At 55.0% G+C, this 16,932-nt stretch overlaps 1 protein-coding gene across 1 annotated transcript; it reads right to left on the bottom strand.

Moving 5' to 3' along the window:
* Positions 1–3,009: 3,009 nt before the first annotated feature.
* On the bottom strand, positions 3,010–7,516 carry NPPC (natriuretic peptide C). The gene is made up of 3 exons (XM_041765195.1): positions 7,165–7,516; positions 6,396–6,706; positions 3,010–3,487 (listed from the first exon to the last, which is right to left on the bottom strand). Exons 1-2 carry the CDS (start codon positions 7,252–7,254, stop codon positions 6,416–6,418), a joined length of 381 nt encoding a protein of 126 aa, XP_041621129.1. The 5' UTR covers positions 7,255–7,516; the 3' UTR covers positions 3,010–3,487; positions 6,396–6,415.
* Positions 7,517–16,932: the final 9,416 nt, after the last annotated feature.

Below are 16,932 nucleotides of genomic sequence, written 5' to 3'. Positions count from 1 at the left end.
ATGAAAAAGGGAAAACCGTGAATGAAAGAGATAAACTTCTGCCCCTCGAAAATCTGAATATACTTTGTTGGCAAATAGGTCCTGGCTTCAGAGCTATTTTTGGAGAGGGCCACATCTACAGGGAGGTGTAGATGAGGACCCAAGCTTGCAGCCCCCCAAGAGTGGCTGATGGACAATGGGATGCCGGAATCAGGAAGTACTCACCTTTATGAGGTGCCAGAGAGAGAAACACCTCCAGCCTCAGCCTGTGGCCCGTGAGGCACCAGCAGAGATGGGAGAAGGAGGAGAGAGAGAAGTTGGGGTATTCCTCCCTCATCACTTATGTTTTGGTGGCATGTCCTGCACCATGGCACAACTCCCTTGGGACGAAACCTCCACCCAGCTCCAACTAGGAGACAGTGTCCTTCCTTCATCGCCGGGGAGAAACTGGCTTCCCTCAGCTCCTTGGTGGCAGCTGCCCACACCTCTGTAAGCAGTCCCTTCAGTGAAGCCTCTTCATGCAACCGTCTGGGTCAAATTCCATTTGTGATGGCCCCGACTGTGGCTCCCTCCCCCTCACATGGTCCCTGAGAGGGAGAGCTCCTCTGTGCCCCTTATCAGGCTCTGAGCCTGTCCAGACATTGTCGCCTCTCTGATCACCCCTGGGGGCCCCTGGATCCTGTGCAGCCCATTTTGAATCACTCCTCTGGGGTTGTGGCTGTCATGGAAGGACCTCCCACGGGTTGGGTGTGTGTGTGTGTTGGGGGGTAGACTCCGGGAACCATGTGCCTGGCCGAGGACCTGCCTGCTTCCATCACCTTCATGGTAGGTGCAGGGATGGGATCTCTCTGGGGCCCTCCTGCCAGGTGGTCCTGGCTGTTGTGGTCACCCCGAATGGGACAGAAGCTGCAGGTTCCCCAGGCAGCTTTGGAGGTGAGGTGCTTGTGGAGAGGGGGGAGACCAAGACACAGACGGGAGGATTGGACGCTCTTAGGAATACCACCTGGGGAACCCCTGGAGATTTCAAAACTGTTATTTATGGAATATTTGTCTAATCCGTCTTGGCTTTTCAGCAGAAATTCCTACTGGGGAAGCAGCCACAGGGCTTCAGGTGGATAGAAACATCCTAAGTCCGCAGGCTGAGAGACTGGCTTCCACCCGGTGGGGACTGAAGTTGACAACAGAATCGTGCGTGTTCTTTGCGGGCTAAGTCATGCGGTGAGAGCTGCTTGGCGGGGTAGCTCGGCCTGTGGGCTGGAGGCTTACCGGCCCTCCAGAGAAGCTCGGCAGGGAAAGCCTGTAGCTCGGGGACTCCCTGAATCCCAGAATTCTTCATCCTCGGGTCTTGGGGCTTAGGGGAGATGTGCCTGCCTCGCCACCAGCAAAGCCCACTGTGAACCCCCTGCCTTTCTGTTCCCCCTGCTTTTGCAACCCCCTCAGTGTCCCCCTGTGGGGGGTCTGCAGACAGCACAGGGAGCCGAGGCACTGGAGAAGCCCGAGCGCTGGGACCCCTCACCTGCATTGACACAGGCACCTGAGTTCTGAGCCACGGAGATGGGGTGAGGCCGAGGAAGATGATCATGCCCAAAGAAGGGTGCCTAGCCGTCCCCTGAGCAGGGTGGGAAGGGCCCTAACCTTCCCCAGCTGGAACCTGTCTTAAAAACAATTTTCTTGGGGCACCTGGGTGATCCTGGGGATCTGGGATCGAGCCCTCATCAGGCTCCCCAGAGGGAGCCTGCTTCTCCCTCTGCTTATGTCTCTGCCTCTCTCTGCATCTCTCATGAATAAATGAATAAAATCTTTTTTTTTTTTTTTAAAGCAGCTTTCTCACCTGGGTGAGGTCCCTGGGTTGACCTGAAAACCTGCAGCTGGAGGGAAGAAAGGCCACGGAGCTCAGATGCCCGCAGAAAGGCCGGGTACCGTGGTCACCTCCCGCACCTCCTGGTGTTCCTTGGGAACCGCTCAGCCCGGCCTGCTGACCTGTGACCTCGGGGCCATGCTTTCACCAAGGGGACAGAAGACAGACGGAAGCTGCTGCCATGCCAAGGATGGTGAGATTATTTCGGAGTTATTTTATTTTCTTGCAGTTTTCAGGAAAAGAGATTCTAAATATTCATAATTTCACATTCAGGCTCCACGGGGCATTGGAATCATAACTGTTAGTAGCTTCAAGTGAAAAGAAACAGCACAACCCCCGGCAAAGCACAGCACGTGGCCAACATGAAAGCTAATACCTTCTCGTTCTTTCTGAGGTCCTTGGCCTCCAGTCCTTGTTGACCGTGACATTCACTCTGAGTTAAAACTACCCACTGTTTGCATTTGTGTACTAAGGTTCACAAGGCAACCTGACCAACTCTGCAGGCTACACAGAAACCTAAATCCCTCCCCCCACCACAGAAGGGAAGCTTCCAGTGCTTTCTGTCCTCTAACAACAGAGAGAAGATGGAGTAGAATTAGAAGACCCTCAGTCAGCTAAATTCAATTTTAATTTAATTCACGGCATCTGACTTCCCAGCTGTGAAGTGCCCTAAGCAGAGTTTCTCAATTTGGCCAAACTGGTCTGAATCACTGGAGATAAAATGCACATGGTGAGTCGTATCCTATCTGGAAGACTCAGATTCAGTCAATCAGGATGTTGGTGGCGCCAGGAGACTGTATTTTCAGCAAGATCCCCAGGATCTTTTTTTTTCCCCCAAAGATTTTTATTTATTGATTGATTGATTGATTTGCGAGAGGGAAGAGAGTAAGAGCAGAGGCAGAGGGAGAAGCAGACTCCCCGCTGAGCAGGGAGCCTGACTTGGGGCTTGATCCCAGGACCCTAGGATGAGCCAAAGGCAGTTGCTTAATCGACTGAACCACCCAGGTGCCCCAAGATCCCCAGGGGATTCTGATACAAACAAATCCTGGCTGTTAGATCTACTTAGAGGCAAAACCCTTGTCTTCACATTCTCCCTCTTCCTAAGACACATCTAAAAAATAAATGCAATAAGTAAATAAAGACAGTTTTCAAGATGTTCATGGAATGACTTTTTTTTTTACATTTTTCCACTAGTTAAGACAAAAACATTACAATGATTGACTTCTTTCATTTAGTTACATAAATAAAATTTTTATAAATATCTCTTTATAAACAATATAAATAGCTTTACAACATAAATACATTTATGCATGACATGAATTTACAAACAGCAATGTTTTACAGCTGGTCTTGTCAGTCTCTTAAAAACTGTCCCTTGTCATCATGTTCGTGTAGGTGTGTGTTGCATGTATATAATATATATATAATATATAACTTTTTATTTTTTCATTTTCAAAAAAAAAAAAACCCCAAACAAGAAAATCATATCCCCCTTCCCAAATAATAATAAAACAGCTGGTGTTGTGTATTCCCAGTACCAGGAAAAAAAAAAAAAGAAATGTAAAAGCCACATTGCGTTGGAGGTGCTTCCAGATGCTGTGAGGCTGATGACCAAGAATGACCTCAGCAAAACGGAGCAAGTTCCCGATCCTGCAACACAGAGGGGACATGGGACACTCAGTTCTGGCCCCTTAGCTGAGAAAGCCCAGCCCACAGGACAGCCCCTTTCCCACAGCAGCATGAAGCGTGCCCCAGGCCCACCTTGGCCTACTGGGCCTGACAAAGCCGTCTGGGGGCGGGAGGGGGCTGCTTCTCTGGCCCTCACCTCGTTGCCTGCTGTGTCTTTGGCACCTTTTGCCCCAGCACAGGTGGAATCAGACTGCCTGCCAGCCCTCCTCCCCCTCAGTCTCCCTGCAGACCTTGCCCTTGGCACTTGGTGAGGAAAAGAGAGTGGAAATGCCCAAACCCTCAGTGAGATGTTGGCCTCAGCAGAGGGGAGGGGAAGGCAAACATCTGAGGAGCTGGGAATTCTGGGCTCAAATCCCAACTCTGACATTAACTTCCTGGACAGCCCTGGATAGCTTTGAGTATCTCTTTCCTCACCCATAAAATGGGATAATAGCCACCTCCTGGGGCTGGCTGGAAGATTCAAGAGGGGGCCACACACTGGGCAGCGGCAAGGTGTCTGGGTCACTGATGCCCCTCATTAAATAGCACTTCCTTCTCCAGCTCGCTTTGCCTCAGGAAGGGTCCTCTTCAGACGCAGGGGAAGCAGGGTCCCACGCCAGCCCTGGGGCACTGAATGGTCATGCTGGGCTGGGTTGAGAGTCAAGAGTCCTTTGATGAGGGCTCTACTAGCTCTCTGCTAATGGGCATGTGGGTGCCCTGGGGCCTGAGAGAGGAGTCCTCCTCAGATGGTATGGTGCCCTCCCAGAGGACAGCACACACAGAAGGACCCCAGGCCTTGATGAACCCCCATGTCTGGCTGTCCCATGTGTTTAAACAGATGATAGATGTCTGTGATGTCCCTGGGGCTCAGGGGCAAGGTGTTCATTCAGGCATTGGCCACACCTCGTCTCTATCATTAGAATTTTATAACCAAGACTGTAACCATCAGCGACAGTCATTATGGTGACTGCTAAGAGCCAAAGTCAACTCCTGAGTGAAGTCAACTCCTAGTCAAAGGGGCTGAGATGTCTTAGCAATCTGGCCTCCTGCCTACCACCTCCCCACTCGCTGGGCCATCACCTGGTACCCACAGATGGCCACACCCAAGAATAAGGAGACTATGGGGAGGTGCATGCCAGGCACTGTGAAGACCCCCTTCCTTGTCTTGCCTCCTGCTAACCCATTGAATAACATTTATTTAGATTCTAAAGTTGGAGGTTGGTGTTTAAATCACAATGTGAACTGAAAATGTGACTCCATCTCTCCATTATTTCCATAGGACAGAAGAAGAGAGCCAAGCCATTACCATGGAAGCTACTAAAGGCCAGGCCCCCTGTCCCAGAATCATCTCTTCCTGTGCAGGCGTGAGTCAAGATCTCAAACGAAACTCCTGCAGAAATGGGGAGGAGCACGCAGCCCAGTCAAGTCTGGCTGCACGGAGGAAAAACCCAGGGCAGGTGGGAGAGGAGTGCCCCTGAGCTGGGTGGGGCATGTTTCTCTGGTCATCGACAAACATTTTTAAAAGCCTCTTGTGGGAGTGCTGTCGGTCCCAGATCACCTTAGGCAGGCACCTGGCCCTCAAGCTGCTCATGAGATACTTTGGAGGAGGTAAATAGGTTCCCAAACAACAATGGTTCAGATGAAAAGTGTTCTGTGCTGAGGCAATGTCCTGGAGAGCTCCAAAGAGGGGCACACTCATTGCCCTCTGGGGGAAGACAGTGTGGACATTGACAGGGCTTCTTGGGCAAGAGAACGGCTTGCCCGTGGTCTTGGAGTGGGATAGACAGGCTGTGGGACCAAGGATGGCAGCAGCCAGGCTTCAGGGAAAGGTTGAAAACCAGAGTCAGTTCTTAAATGTGAACTTCAGAGGTGGGCTCTGTTTTTCCATGGGAACTGAAGGGCAGCAGGAATGGACAGGAGGGCGGAGGCGGGGACCATCTTTGCCACACTGCCAGGATGCTGGCAGGGGCTGAAGGTAGCACAGGGGTTTCCAGCCCTAGTGGAGGGGCCCAGGCATGATGCAGGTGGGAAGCTGGGGAGGGGCTCAATTTGGGACATGCTGAGGTCCAGGTTGGGGCAAAAAAAAAAAAAAAAAAAAAAAGATTTATTTTAGTCTTTTTCCCTGCCCTGAAATAGTGCCACAAACACCAGGGTTCTATCCTGAAGTCACGCAGGCAGCAAGCAGCATCAGGACCCTGGACAGACCAGTTTGCTCATAGCCGCAGGTTAGAGAAGGGGTAAGAATAAGAAAACTTTGGGGGCAGAAGGGCATCCTGGTGATGCCAACAGAGGGCTATTCTATTGCGAAGGGGCAGGTGTTTTTCCAAGTATGTCCAAGTTAGTCCCGGGAAAGAGCCCTGACCTCTGGGCTGCCTACTGCCTGGGCACCACGATCCAGGGCTGGCAGGGAAACTTACCCTCCCTTGTGCATATGCCCTTCCTTCTCTGCTCCCACAAACCCACGGTCTCCCCTCAATACCCTCAAATGGTCAACTGGGACCAGTTCTGCTGGCTTGCTCAGGGTCCGGGTGTGAGCAGGACCCCACTCCTCCCACGGCCCCTCACAGTCCCGGTGTCCATGCAAGCTGTCGGCTTCTCTAGAGGAGATTAGGTGGCTCATCCGGGTGGAGCCGTTTCTGACCTTGCCCAAGTTCCCTAACCGCTTTATCCCTCACTTTTTTCATCTGTAAAATGGGACGATAATCGGGGTTGGGGGCAAATGGCTCTCGCGCACACACTCGCTCGTGCCGGGATCGCCTGGCTCTCCTCCAAAGGGCGCCGCGGGGGATCCGGGAGGACCGGCCTGCGGGCGGGGGTCCAGGCGGGGTTGTGGCTGCGCCGCGGGGGAGCTGGGTGCGCACAGGCTCCGGGCCGGGTTGGTGGTACTCACCGCCGCCAGGGGTCGCCGCACTAACATCCCAAGCCGCTCATGGAGCCGATCCGGTCCAGCTTGAGGCCGAAGCAGCCCTTGGACAAGCCCTTCTTGTTGCCTCCTTTGTATTTGCGCGCGTTGGGGTGCTCATGCAGGAGGCGCACCCACGCGCCCCGCGACTTGGTGTCCACGCGCAGGTCCCGGAGCAGTCGCGACCGGTCGCCCTTGAGGTTGGCGCCGCCGCCCCCGGGAGTTTTGTCGCCCTTCTTCTGACCGCCCCCCGCAGCCTGGGGCTCGGCCAGCTCCTCCCCGGGCGGAGTTCGCGGGACCTGTCCGAGGGAAAGGACCGGCAGGTGAAGGGACGCCCGGCGGCAGCGCCAGGTACTTGGCGGGACCCCTGCTGCTCTGGCCCGACGCGCCCGCCGGCGCGATTTGTCCCTTCGGAGACCCGAGCGCGCCCCCACAGACGCGGGACGGCTCGGCCCTGCATCCACCTGCCACGCAGCTGCCTTGTCGGCTCCTTCGGGGAGCCCTTGCCCTCCCGTCCTTTGCGCCCTGCCGGGCTAGCCACACTGGGGCAGGGGCTGCGCATCTGTCGACGTTCTCCTGAGGCTGGGGATGCAGACCCCCGAGGCGGTTTCGAGGGCTCCCCGGCTCGCACCTGTGCACGTCTCGGAGGAGAGGGCCGCCTTCGCGCCCTCTGCTCCCTCTCGTGCGCTGCAGCCTCCTAGGCCCCCAGCCCTCCCACGGCCCCTCACAGTCCCGATGTCCATGCAACAGCACCCACCTTCGGCGGCGCCCCGGGCTTGGCTTCGGAGGGCCGGAGCGAGAGTAGCGTGAGCAGCAGGGCGCAGGCCAGCAGCTGCGAGAGGTGCATGGTGCCGGTGGGGTCGAGGGGCGCAGACCAGCGGCAGCGAGGGCGCACGGGCCGGCGGGCAGACGGGCAGGCGAGCGCGGAGCGGGCTGGCTGGGCTGCGGTGTGGGCGCGAGTCCCAGTGCTGCGCGGCGCCGGCTGGGTGCGCTCTGAACCCGCGGCTCCGCTCGCGCCTTTATAATCCAACCTGCCGCTGATGTCATCCTCCCGCCCACCCGGCTGCCCGGGCCAATGGCACGCGCGCCGAGGGCCCGGAGGGGGCCGCGGAGGCTCCCCCACTGCCCCCACCTACATCCCACCCCCGAGGGATGCCGCTCCGCCAGCTCTCTCCCGCCGCACTCGCGGCTGCACAGCGGCGCGCACAGGGAACTCCATTTGCAGCGAGCGCGTGCCAGGCATGCCAAGCGTTGGTGCTCCCGGTGCCCCACACACGCTTGGACCTCAACACACGCGCTCTCCCTAGGAGGGATCAGTTTCCCTCTTTGCAGGTGCAAAGACAGGCTCAGAGGAATTAAGTCATTTGCCCAAAGCCGCACAGCCAGCCAGAAAGTTGGCACAGCCCGAAATCCACGCAGATCTGCCTTGTTGCCAAACTCTTCCCTGGGCACCAGGCAGGAGCAGGCCTGGTACTGCGGCTCCAGTACCTTTCACCTACTCGGGAGTTCAGGCCGCACCAACGTCTTTAAGTTAGGGAGGCAGAGGATGGGGCGGAAGCTGGGCCTGAGGCGCAGGGAGAGCGAGGTTTGAGGTTTGCCCCGGGGCCGCAGGGGGGAGCGCAAGTCCTACACCGGAGACTGCAAGCTTTTCGCCTGCGGGTGTTTTTGAGAGTGAAACACTAACCGGATGGGCTACGACGGCAGGCCGCAGATACCGGTGCCCACGCGTGTGTGCAGGAGCATCCTGTACCCGTCACTGTGGCTCTAAGTTCGGCTCAGCCGGGTCCGCTGCACCGAACCCTCGAGGTCTGACCCCCGTAGCTTTCGTGTGCGCTCACCGGTGTGTACCTGAGCCAGTCTGTCCCCGCGCCGAGCAGGACCGGCAGCGTGAGGCCGTTGGCCGCGCCGACCCGCGCACCTGCACCGGCTGCAGAGAGAGCTTTACCAGCCTCCAGCCCAGTATGGCTTCCGGGGACCGTGACAGGTGGTTGCCTTCCTTTTTTTCAGCCTTAGATAGTCAGGACAAAGTCACCTAGACCCGCTGCTCACAACTCCCTCTCCTGGGACAGGGTGTCTTAATGCCTTGGGCTCCAAGGAGTCCCTTCGGGATGGGCAGAGGAGGCAGAGAGCCTGGGACCTCAAGAACTGAGTGAGGTGCAGAAATGTATGATCCTATTGCCACCCCGCAGGACTCTGCTGGAGAGCACTCCCTGGGGCCAGGGCGGTGGTCCCTAGGCGCCGAGACCGAAGCCAGGTACAGGTGCCTGCGGGAGTTTGTTTGTTTGTTGCTTTTTTTTTTTTTTTTTTTTTTTCCAGGGAGAGGGCAGTGGCAGTGAGGAAGGGCAGGGGGAATCAGGTGCCCCATGGACAGCTCCCACAGCTGGGCCTGGGCCTGGACGCGGAGGCAATGGTTCCATGGCCCTTCAGGGTCTCTTCTTCCCACCTGGCACTCTGACTAAGAAATTGCAGACCCACTGAGCCCAAAGTCCTGTTGTGTAGGGAATAATCTACACCCGAGGCCTGAGTTTGGCGTAGCAGAATTTCCGAGTCTAGAGGAGGATTCGGACATTGATTGACAGGGCATCCTCTGGGAGTTCTGGTGAGTGGATGCAACATTTCCACGCAGCCTCCCTGGTTGCTGCTCCGTGGTAACACCCACAGAGTGGCACTACTCTTGCATTTGAGGAGTAAGAAAGAGAAGCAAGAATGGGGAAGAGGGAGGGATTTCTGCGTGGGTGATGGAGGTCCTCTCTCCTCTTTGCCTACTGATCAAAGGAGAATGTTACCACTCTGGAGCTTCTCTGAGATTTGCTTTATTTCCACCTGTTTAAGGAGCTGAGCAGATTGACTCTAGAGCCAGGCATTGGGCTCTTTTCCAGGAGACAGCAGCTACATCCTCTGAAATTCCTTATTAAGGACAGGTTGGAAGCTTCTGGTGCACAAAGTTTACCTCCTTCTGTCTGAATGTCTGTAGGCTGGTTCTTCCTGTCTTTTGTGTCCCTTGGATGTACTTGGTGACAGCTGGCTAACTGTCTAAGTCTCCCCTCTCTCTTTGAGCTTTGAGGCTAAATTAAATAAACCAACCCCACCCCAATGTGGACAAAGCCTTGGACTCTATTTCCCCTCTTTGGAAGTGGAATCTTCTGGTGAGCCCCCACTGGTGATCACTGGGCTGTGGTCATCTGGGGCAGACCAGGTCCCAGAATAGTCACCTGTGGAGCGAGGCCTCCTTGGGGCAGCTCCTGCTTAGCTGCAGCCTGGAAGGTGGGGTGGATAGAAGTTCCAGGACTAGGCTGGAGGAACCCTCAGGAAAGGAGGTAGTCAGCACGTCACTGCCTTGGGTTCCTCCCATAGTGAGATGGAGAGGAAGCTCTCTCCCTCTTGGGTCTAGAATGGGGACTCAGGTTCCTCTGTCCTGCTTTTCCCTCAAGAGGTCTGCTTTTTCTGCTCTGGTCCCAGGGACCGGGCCTGGGACAGTTGGACCCACTGAGCAGCTGAACTGGAGCTGTTGGGAGCACTTTATTGAATGCTCAATGTGAAAACTCCTCCTGATGGCAAGAGGAAGAGAAAAGGCCACTGGGCCTCAGGAGTCTGGCAGTTCTGTAGGGGATCCTGTCCTGTGTCACTTATCCAGCCACTGATTCCTCCAGTATCCACTGAGCACCCTGGCAGCCTGCGGAGTCCCATCCCCATGAAGAAGGACCCCAGGAAACAGACGCTAGCTTTGTAGGCTGGAAAGGCCAATGGTGGGGAGGGATGGCAGCTCTCCCAGCTTGGGCTAGCAGGGCGGGCTTCCTGGAGAGGGAAAGTCTGTACCGAGTTGAGCTGAGCGAGGAAGGGATCCATGATTAGAGGGTTGCAGTAAAGGAAAAATAAGAAGTAGCCTCGCCAAAGGACAAATCCTTGAAACCAAGGGAAGTGGGAGGGCAGCCCCTGGATGTTGCAGAGCCCTGCACGCTCAGACCGGGGAGAGTCGGGGTTTCAGATCCAGAGGAGGCAGGCTTGGGAGAAAGGCTGGTCAGCAGAGGCAGGTTCTGGAGGCATTGGTGATAAAGAGGGGGAGGGGCTCGTCTGCAAGGGTGGGAGCCTACTGTGCTCTGGAGGGTGGGGAGGAACAGCAAACTTGGTTGCAGGGTGGTGGGATGGTAGGGGGTGGGCATGAAAGATGAAGCCGAGCGAGGGTGGTCAGTTGAGAGGAGGAGGCACAGAGAGGGAACAGGACTTGGGGAAAGTCAGAACCAGGCTGAAGTGTGCCGAACCCCAGGCATCTGAGAGTCACACGACTGGGACCCTCTTCTTGCTCCTGGACCTCTGGAATATGGGGACATGGAGAGAAAAGACTCCATTCTTGTGGGCTCCTTTTCCTTTTTTTCTTGTCCATGAAGGCAAGGGGAGACCCTGGCACCTGCTACAGGCCAGGCTCTTCCTTGGGACAGTTGATATCCACTCGGCTAGCAAGACCCTATGGAACATGAAGGGGGCCTTGGTGAGAAAGGTGTGCGGAAGGGCTTTTCCGAGGCTGGAGACCGGGTGATGAAGGCAGGATTGTGCGGCTCCCCTCCCCAGGAGGTGGGAACTTGCTCCCTGGGGAACAGCGCCCCCTCCTGGCACTGGGGCAAAGCGGGAGGATTCTCAGGCACATGGAGGAAGGGAGGGATCCTTAGCAGCCCATCTGTTTTCTCTGCAATTATTTCATCCCAGGGGCCCCCTTCCAGCTGCATAACTTCCCAGAGAGGACACTGAACAGGCGGTGAGCAGATCTTATGGAGTCCGGGCAGGGAAATGTCAGCGGGACCCTGGCCAAGTCCCATCACTGCTCTGGGCCTTCAGTTTCACCACCTGTAATTGCGAAAAAGCTGTACGTGCCTCCTGGATGGGGGCAGAGTGAATCAGGAGGCCTGACAAGAGGCTCTCAACCCTGAGACAAAGGCAGGAAGAACAGCTGGGGGCAGACGAGGAATCTGAATGTCACTGCATGAGAACACTCGTACTTCCGAGCCCCCAACAGTCCCCAGGACCATCCAGTGGTGGAGACCCATGAAGGACACAGAGACCAAAGCTTGGCTGGGTCTTCTTGAGCTTGGTGCCTCCTCCAGGAGCTGGAGGCCAAGGAAGCGTCATCTCCTCCGTCCTGGGCCAGAAATTCCAGGAAAGCTTAACCTAATGGTGCCATGAGGTCTTTGTCTGACCCCAGGACACCCCCACCTGATGAGCCAGCTGCCTTCCTTCTTCTTTCCCAGCAGCTCTGCCAGCACCTGCTCCAGATGGCCTCCAACCCCGCTGTCCTACGCAAGCCCATGACGTCAGAGTTTATCCCTCCTTTTTTTCCTTTTCAAAAATAAAACTCAGATAGGGTTGACAGATAGCCTCAACAGATAGGCTCAGTTCCCTGGGGGGAACAACTGCTCCCCATGTGGGTTTGGCTTTTACCAGGCAGGCGAGGGAGCAGAGGGCCTAAACCCTGAGGAAGCCAGCAGGGAGGTAAAGGCAAGGGCCCTTCTGAGCCAAAGACGGTTCAGCATCCTGACCTCGGCATGTAGTGTGCACCAGATGTTTGCAGAGGGGACAGATCTGCTGCCAGGCTCTGTGTCCTGGAGACTGGGTTTGCCTTGGCTGGACTCTGGTAAAACGTTGATCATATGGAGCTTTTCCAAACAGGAAGCCACTCCTTGATGCTCTGGGGGTCCCCTATAGTGAGCCCATTTTCTTGGTGTATACCTGGAGGGGCCTGTCTACTCTCTGGTCTTGGAGAAGGAGGCCTCTGCATGCAGGTAGGAGGGGCCCCAGGTGTCTTATAGACACCTCTGAACTTGGCACCTTCACGAAAGGGAGTATGGGATGGGCTCTCAGGATCCGGGGTCACGAATCAGCTGAGGGAACCCCATCTCTAGGTTTCCCAAGCCTCACAGTCCTCTGTGGATTTCTGCCCCAGGAGTGTGTGATCATCAGCCACTTCCTGGTGAGCAGTCCACGTGAATGGCCAGCATACGCTGGCAAGAGAGAGACACGACCAAGCTAGATGCTAACAAGGGTTGGAGAGAACATACTTCTTGCAGTATGGGTTCAGCGATTGGAAAATATTTTTAAGCCCAAGCCCCGCCACCCTGAAAAAGCCCAAAGCCCATCATTTTTTAAAAAAGATTTTATTTATTTGTTTTATTTATTATTGAGGGAAGGGCAGAGGGAGAAGGAGAGAGAGACTCTCAAGCAGGCTCCCCACTGAGTGTAGAGCCCAACCTGGGGCTCGATCTCACAATCAGGAGATTATGACTGCAGCTGTATTGGAGAGTCAGACGCTTAACCGAGTGAGTCACCCAGGTGCTCTCCCCCCCCCCCCCATCCTCACCCCCACCCTGCTAAATTTTTTGGAACCCACCCTTGTGCCTGTGGGATTGTTTCTGGGTCCAATGTCTAATATAACACAACAAACCTTTTCTCAAGGACCTCCCAGTAGGGCCTCCTGTCTCAATGCAGGCTGGGCAAGGAGAAGACTCCTTTCCTCCCGAAATGAGGCCTGTTTTGTTTCATGGGTGAAATAATTTACAGTGGTAAGGATGGGAGGCAGGCTCTGTGTGTAGTGGACAGATATTAGTAGATTTTTTCTGCCTGGCTTCTCAGCCACCCAGGGAAGCTGAAATGCCAAAAGCTTGCCTGACCACCTCTGCAGACTGTGCATGGGTGTTTGACCTGGACTCCCTAGTTTTTGTTGTTTGTTTGTTTAGAGAGAGAGAGAAGAGGGAGAGAGAGGAGGGGTAGAAGGAGAGGGAGAATCTTAAGCAGGTTCCATACCTAGTGCAGAGCTGGACACGGGACTCGATCCCACCACACTGAGATCATGACCTGAGCTGAAACCAAGAGTCAAATGCTTAACTGAATGAGCCAACCTGGCGCTTGCCGGCCACGTTGTCTTGAAAAATCACGTCATAATTGTAAATTTGTAGTTTGTAAAATTGTGAATTGTCAATTATTTTGTGGGATGATTAAAAATATCATACCCACTCTATAGAATTAAATAGTTCCTGATCCTAGCTCACAGCCTGGTGGGGGAGTTCACTTCAGTAAAATGAATGTGACATATGCTCATACGTGTTACTAAATTAAGCAAATATTTCTAACTTCAGCACCTTCTTACCCCATTAAATCCAAATGTGTTTCTCAGGCAGAATGGGTTTCACGGAGTGAAGAGAAACACAGCGTGCTGAGTGATGTGTCGTGAGAAAATCCAGAAAGCGGGTGGTAACTGGGCCAGGAGTGGAGGGTGAGGGGCTGGGAGACAGGGCTCCTGGCTTCGGAGAGGAACTGGGTCCTGCCCCTTCCCTCCACCCTCGGAGGGAACTGGAATGCAGAGGCATGTGAGTGTCATGTCCTGGACAGCCCGGCCCCATACCTCTGGGCGCTAGACCCTGCCTGGGTCTGGACCAGGCCACCTTCTCTTGGTCCCCTTGAGTGGGACAGCGTGGACTGCAGGGCAGCAGAACAGCGGTTGGACTAGGGTGGCATGGCTGGGACTGCTCACTGAGAACCTTCCAGGAGGTGAACCTCATGGAGAAGGATGCGTGACAGTCGGGACTGATTTCTGAGCCCCGCTGAAGCAGGAGAGCCTCCAAGGCAGGCTTGTTTCTGGCACCAGGACCTGGCAGGATCTGAAACCATGTGGGATGGCCCGGGAATCTTCTGGTGTGATGGTCCTGCTGAGTGCCGGGGCTCTCCCTGGGCCTGCTGGTCCCTATAGACTCTGGTTCCCCACAGTCAGCAGGGGCCCAGCCTGAGTCCTCACGGCTCCTGAGCCTGTGGCTGTCACAGCCCGAATGCCACCATCTGCTGGCTTCTTGAGGAACACCTATGTCTACCTCAGCAGTTTCAGTTCCTTGCACACTGCCCGCCACACAGTAGGTGCTTCATAAATGCACAGGGTGTAAAGCCAGCAGAGACAGCCTCTGCCCTCCCAGCAGCAGGGTGCTGGCAAAGCCACCAGCAGCCCCACTCGGCGCCCCCGCCGCCTCTGATCTGCCCTCAGCCGCACACGGGCCTCGGGCTGCACAGGCCTACAGGGGGAGCTGGCCCGACTCCAGGGAGTCCGGGGACCGGGCTTGGGAGTGAGCGCCCCTGCTTCCCGCGAGGACATCTGCTGAGAGGAACAGCTGTCTCCACCCTGTGCTGAGCGGCTCCCGTGGGAACGGGCGTGCAGTTGGCAGAGGCCCGTCGCAGCTCCTCGGCCCCTCGCCGCCATTTTCTGGGTGTGGGGGGGCAGTGCTGAGTTCTGGGGCCTTTGTCACATCTGTCAGCGGCCGTTTCTCTGGAGCCACACTGTGCCCTCTTCCCATTCTTTCCTTCTTTAATTTCTGGGAGGTCTGGAGGGGATAGGGCCAGGTTGGTTGGGAGCACTGCGGTCATAAGGTCTGGGGAGCCGGAGGGCTCTGGTGTCTGGAAACCAGGCCTCTCAGGTGGCCGCCGGGAATTAGGTGGTCGGGGCCGAGCTGGCTGGGGTGGGGCTCGGTGGTGCTGGGGTGACATACCCAAGCAAAGGGGTGGTGGTTGTCTTCTCAGCTGACCTGGGACTCCCCTTGGAGTCTCAGCAGCGGGAGGCCTGGCACACACGGGTCCCTGGGGCACGAGCCAGCTCTGCGCACCTGAGAAACCTTCCCTCGCAGCAGCAGCAGCAGCGGGACAGACAGAGCCTCCGCCTGTGGCTCCAGGTGGGGGTCCTCACAGCTGACGCACTCCCCTCGCCCAGCGCCTCCTCTGCGGACACCCACCTGGGAGGCGGCAGGAGGCTCAGGCTTGCTGCGGAGTCTGGAACTGAGACAGAAACAAGACAGTGGCTCAGACGTGGGCAGGGCCTGGGGTCCAGGTGAGGTCTACCTGGTTACGCGCGAGCAGTTCCCAGACGGAGGCGAGGCTGGGACAGGGGCCTCCCCCCGCCCCCCAGACTTCTGCTGAGCTCACAGGGTGAGCTGTGCGGAGCCACAGGGTGGGAGTCGGGCAGCCTGCGTCTCTCGCAGGCACAGGGCAGAGGCAGGAGGCTGGGAAAGGAGCTGCCCCTGGCAGTTATCTGACCCCAGGAGGACTTGCCCAGTACTATGAGCTCATGGGCACAGGCACAGAGCTGGGTGGTGACAGGGAAGGAATGGCAAATGTTCGCTGGAGACCTGGAGGCGTGGCGCTTTCGCATGAGCTCATGCGATAAGACGCTCCCCAGGCCTCGCCAGGCCGGGCCCCTGCGGGCAGCTGTGTCCCCCAGGAGGAGCCCCCGCCGCCGGCCCTGCCAGCCTCTGCCCTCCGCACACACAGTCTCACTTGCTCGGAAACCTCAGGCTGAGGCTAGGAAGCCAGCCTCAAGATGGCCTGGGCAGTGTCAAGCTTAATTTGGGTGGAGTGACGTTCTTTCTTTAATTGATTTTTTGGGTGAGCGTGTATAGAATACTTAGCCAGTGTTACAGTGCAAGATCAACAGAAACGTCCAAGCAACGTCAAAATGTTTAAATACCTCCACCAGTATAATACCACCTGCCTATTACTTTCCTAGGTTTTCAGATCCTCCAAAATTTGCCTGTAGACGGAATCTAAAGTATACAGAATATCTTGCGATCAACTTTTTCATGCACTGTTATTTTGTATGACTTTTCCCATGGAACTGCACAGTCTGCAATATAATCCTTCACGGTCAGGATTGGGCTGTTTACTGTGTATATACAAATTACGCAGGTAAAAACATCTCTGTACAAATAGAATTTTTCTCTTCCTTCCCTCACTCCCCTCCTTCCTTCTGTCTTACCCTCCCTGCTCTCTCCCTGCCTCTCTTTTCCTCTTTTTTTCTTTTCTATTCTTTTCTTTTCTTTTCCTTCCCTTCTGTTTTTCTTCCTTCCTTCCTTCCTTCCTTCCTTCCTTCCTTCCTTCCTTCCTTCCCTCTCTCTCTCCCTCCCTCCCTCCCTCCCTACTTTCTTTCTTCCTTTCTTTTCTTTTCTTTCTTTTCTTTTCTTTTCTTTCTTTCTCTTTCTTTTCTTCCCTTCCTTTCTTTTCTTTCTTTCTTTCTTTCTTTCTTTCTTTCTTTCTTTCTCTCTTTCTTTCTTTCTCTCTTTCTTTCTCTCTATTTCTCTCTTTCTTTCATCAGAGGAATTGCCAGTTGGAGGATTTGATGATGTGAGCTCTCTGTGGTTTGGTAGCTCTGTGCCAACTCCAGGCCAGTGCTACATACCGACTGAGTGAATTCTCTTCTAGTTCCTCTGCTAATCCTGAAGCCTTGTTTGTATTTGCCCAAGACCCTCAGAGTGCTTTAAGTTGTCTTCCTCTAATTTTTAAGGGTTTTTGAAATATTTTACAAGCTGATATTTTTATCAGCTTGTAAAATATTTCCATATTATTATTTTTCATATATACCTTGGAATATTCTTCTACTCCATTGTTTTTCTCTAGTTTTATATACAGATGTTTACAAATTTTTTTAAAAAATGTATTCTATTCTCATAGCCTCCCATACTTTAATTACATGCTTGGACAGTTCCTTCACTCAGCTCTCTCTCCCTGG

Source organism: Vulpes lagopus, chromosome 8 (genome assembly GCF_018345385.1).
Source record: "Vulpes lagopus strain Blue_001 chromosome 8, ASM1834538v1, whole genome shotgun sequence".
NCBI lineage: Eukaryota > Metazoa > Chordata > Mammalia > Carnivora > Canidae > Vulpes > Vulpes lagopus.
Note: the sequence above shows the minus strand (reverse complement) of the source record. Positions and strands in the feature narration are given on the sequence as shown.